Consider the following 2255-nt stretch of genomic DNA (forward strand, 5'->3'; position numbering starts at 1 on the left):
TAATACTCTCAGTTCAGTTGTATTAAAAAATATCTAATACCCACTTACAATCTGGTTTCAAAATGAAATGAATTTGTAGCATGTCGTGAGGTGCTGAGGGAGGCTAACTAGTTACTTTAGTTAACCTGACATGGTTGTGTGGGAGCACATCAGACAAACAAAGGTTAGGGACCACTGTGGTACTTACAGTTGTATTTATTTTATTTTTTAAAGTATTTGGATATGGTTAATGCCAAACACTCAACAAAAAAAAAGAAGCAATTCTTCATGTCAGCACAACAGTCATGAGACCAGATTGCCCTGCCCCCTTCTCGCCTAAACAAATGAAACTTTTCACACACACTAAATAAAATATACAAAAACCCTGGGCCTGGTTAATATAAAATGGCTGACCACTTATCAGTCCCTGAAAAATCTGTGTAGCCCTGGAATATCAAACTAAAGTGGCTGTGCTGTCAGAGAACACGACCAGCACTAGGACCCAGTAAAACACCACACACGTCAAACACCCTTGGCCAATAACACATCCGTTATTTGCAGGCCACATTGTTGCTTCCTGCATTCTACATCTGTGCTGATAGATACATTAAATATTATTACTGAAGGTACTGGTAGACAAAGCACTTCCCTTTTTGGGTAAAGAGCTGGTTCTGAATCAACCCACGCTGTCTCGTGTTTCTAAATTTTTACGGGGGCTGATTTATCTACAAGGCCAACACATTCATGCAGCTGTCCCACACACACGAGAAAGAACAACATGATAGGCTACTTGTTTTCAAACTGTCATCCACTTTCCCTGTTATCATAATAGTTACTGTATCTCACAGCAGTTGAAGGTCTAGTCTGATGGAGATCATGTTGAGGACTACTGGCTGAAAATATTGTAAGTGCTGTCAATTAGGATGTACAGTACTTTCAAGTATAAATGCACTAGCTAGCTTAGTGCAATCAAAGTGGGGTATTGGTGTGTAACTGTGGCAGGGTAATGCCCTGTCCTTTAGTTTGTGACTGAATAAAAAAGTAAATTAAAAATAAAAACAAGTTTTCTCTCTACATTAACTCATATTTATGGTAGGCTAAATGTTGAAGGAAAACAATTTCTCAGTATATATAGTCTTATAAAATCATTTATATCTGCTTATTTGATCTGCAGACACCAATGGCAACTTGCTAATTTTGACACGTATTTGTAATATTTTGGGTCTGAATACACTTTGTGAGCACCAGGTACTTAAATTTCCTTGCGTGAGATCAGTAAAAGTTGATTTGATTTATCTTTGATGTATTAAACATGTATTTAGGTATTTCATTTCAAAGTTTATTTCGCAATATTGTTGTTAAAAATGAAAAGCAACAAAAAAGTACAATATTTTCCAGTGGATTAAAAGTAGGCCTACTAAAGTACTTAGTTTCCTTAAGTGTGGAAAATGGATCTCTAAAGTATGTCTATGCTTTTATATTGCCTGAAGGAATAATACAGCTCTTGATGCACTCCTCTGACAGCCTTGCGGATGTTATTAGGTGCATGAGGTAAAAATAGCTCTGACATGTCTTTTGCAGTGACCAAGCCCCTCTCCGTTTGCCTCTGTCAATCACAGGCCAAAACAAGATGGCAGGCTGCTGGAGCTGGATCTTCTCTTTAACAGGCAAGTTTATTCCTGAAATTGTTTAACTTCCTGTAGTGTGACAATACCGGAAAGCCTGTATTAGTATCGGGTCTGTGTTATTTAGTGTAAATATTTGGTCCTGATTCCAGCTGTCAAGGACTGTAGAACTAACTGTTAAGAAAACATCAGGGGTTGTGTGTATTCATAATATAATTACAGGTTTAAGGCTTTGTTAGACATTTTTAACCATTCAGATAAATCCTTTGGTGTTTTTCTCACACTTCCACACAGTTTGTGCTGTCAGTTTTCTTGGGGCCAATGCAGAGATCAAATTCACCATTCCTGTGGGGAGGTTATTTACATTTGAGCTGATACGAGAGACTTTCCAGAATGACTTTGAACCTTTGTCAAAACTCTACAGTAAGAGCGTAATATCGATTCACTCTTTTGTCATATTAACAACATTACAAGATATGTTCTTACTGTATGTGCATATATCTCTACTCCTTTTTTTGTTTGTTATAAAGCTGGGCACTTGTACAATGACCCCATGATTTTTAAGTGCAACCGGCAGAATTTCCCAGACCTCCCAGAGTGGCTGCGCTTCACCCAAAGGCACCCTTATGATAATGGCTTCCTGTACGGCAC

The 2255-nt window shown here is 38.0% G+C and overlaps 1 protein-coding gene across 1 annotated transcript in view; it reads left to right on the top strand.

Annotated features, from left to right (window-relative positions):
- Positions 1-562: 562 nt before the first annotated feature.
- Positions 563-2255, top strand: part of sgca (sarcoglycan, alpha) — a 6857-nt gene continuing 5164 nt past the window's right edge. The window contains exons 1-3 of the mRNA XM_046069297.1: positions 563-883; positions 1561-1646; positions 1899-2027. Of these exons, the coding sequence (XP_045925253.1) occupies positions 1610-1646; positions 1899-2027 (166 nt within the window). The 5' untranslated portion in view covers positions 563-883; positions 1561-1609. The remainder of the gene's footprint in view (positions 884-1560; positions 1647-1898; positions 2028-2255) is intronic.

The sequence above is a fragment of the Micropterus dolomieu genome, linkage group LG14 (assembly GCF_021292245.1).
Source record: "Micropterus dolomieu isolate WLL.071019.BEF.003 ecotype Adirondacks linkage group LG14, ASM2129224v1, whole genome shotgun sequence".
In the NCBI taxonomy this organism is placed as follows: Eukaryota; Metazoa; Chordata; class Actinopteri; order Centrarchiformes; family Centrarchidae; genus Micropterus; species Micropterus dolomieu.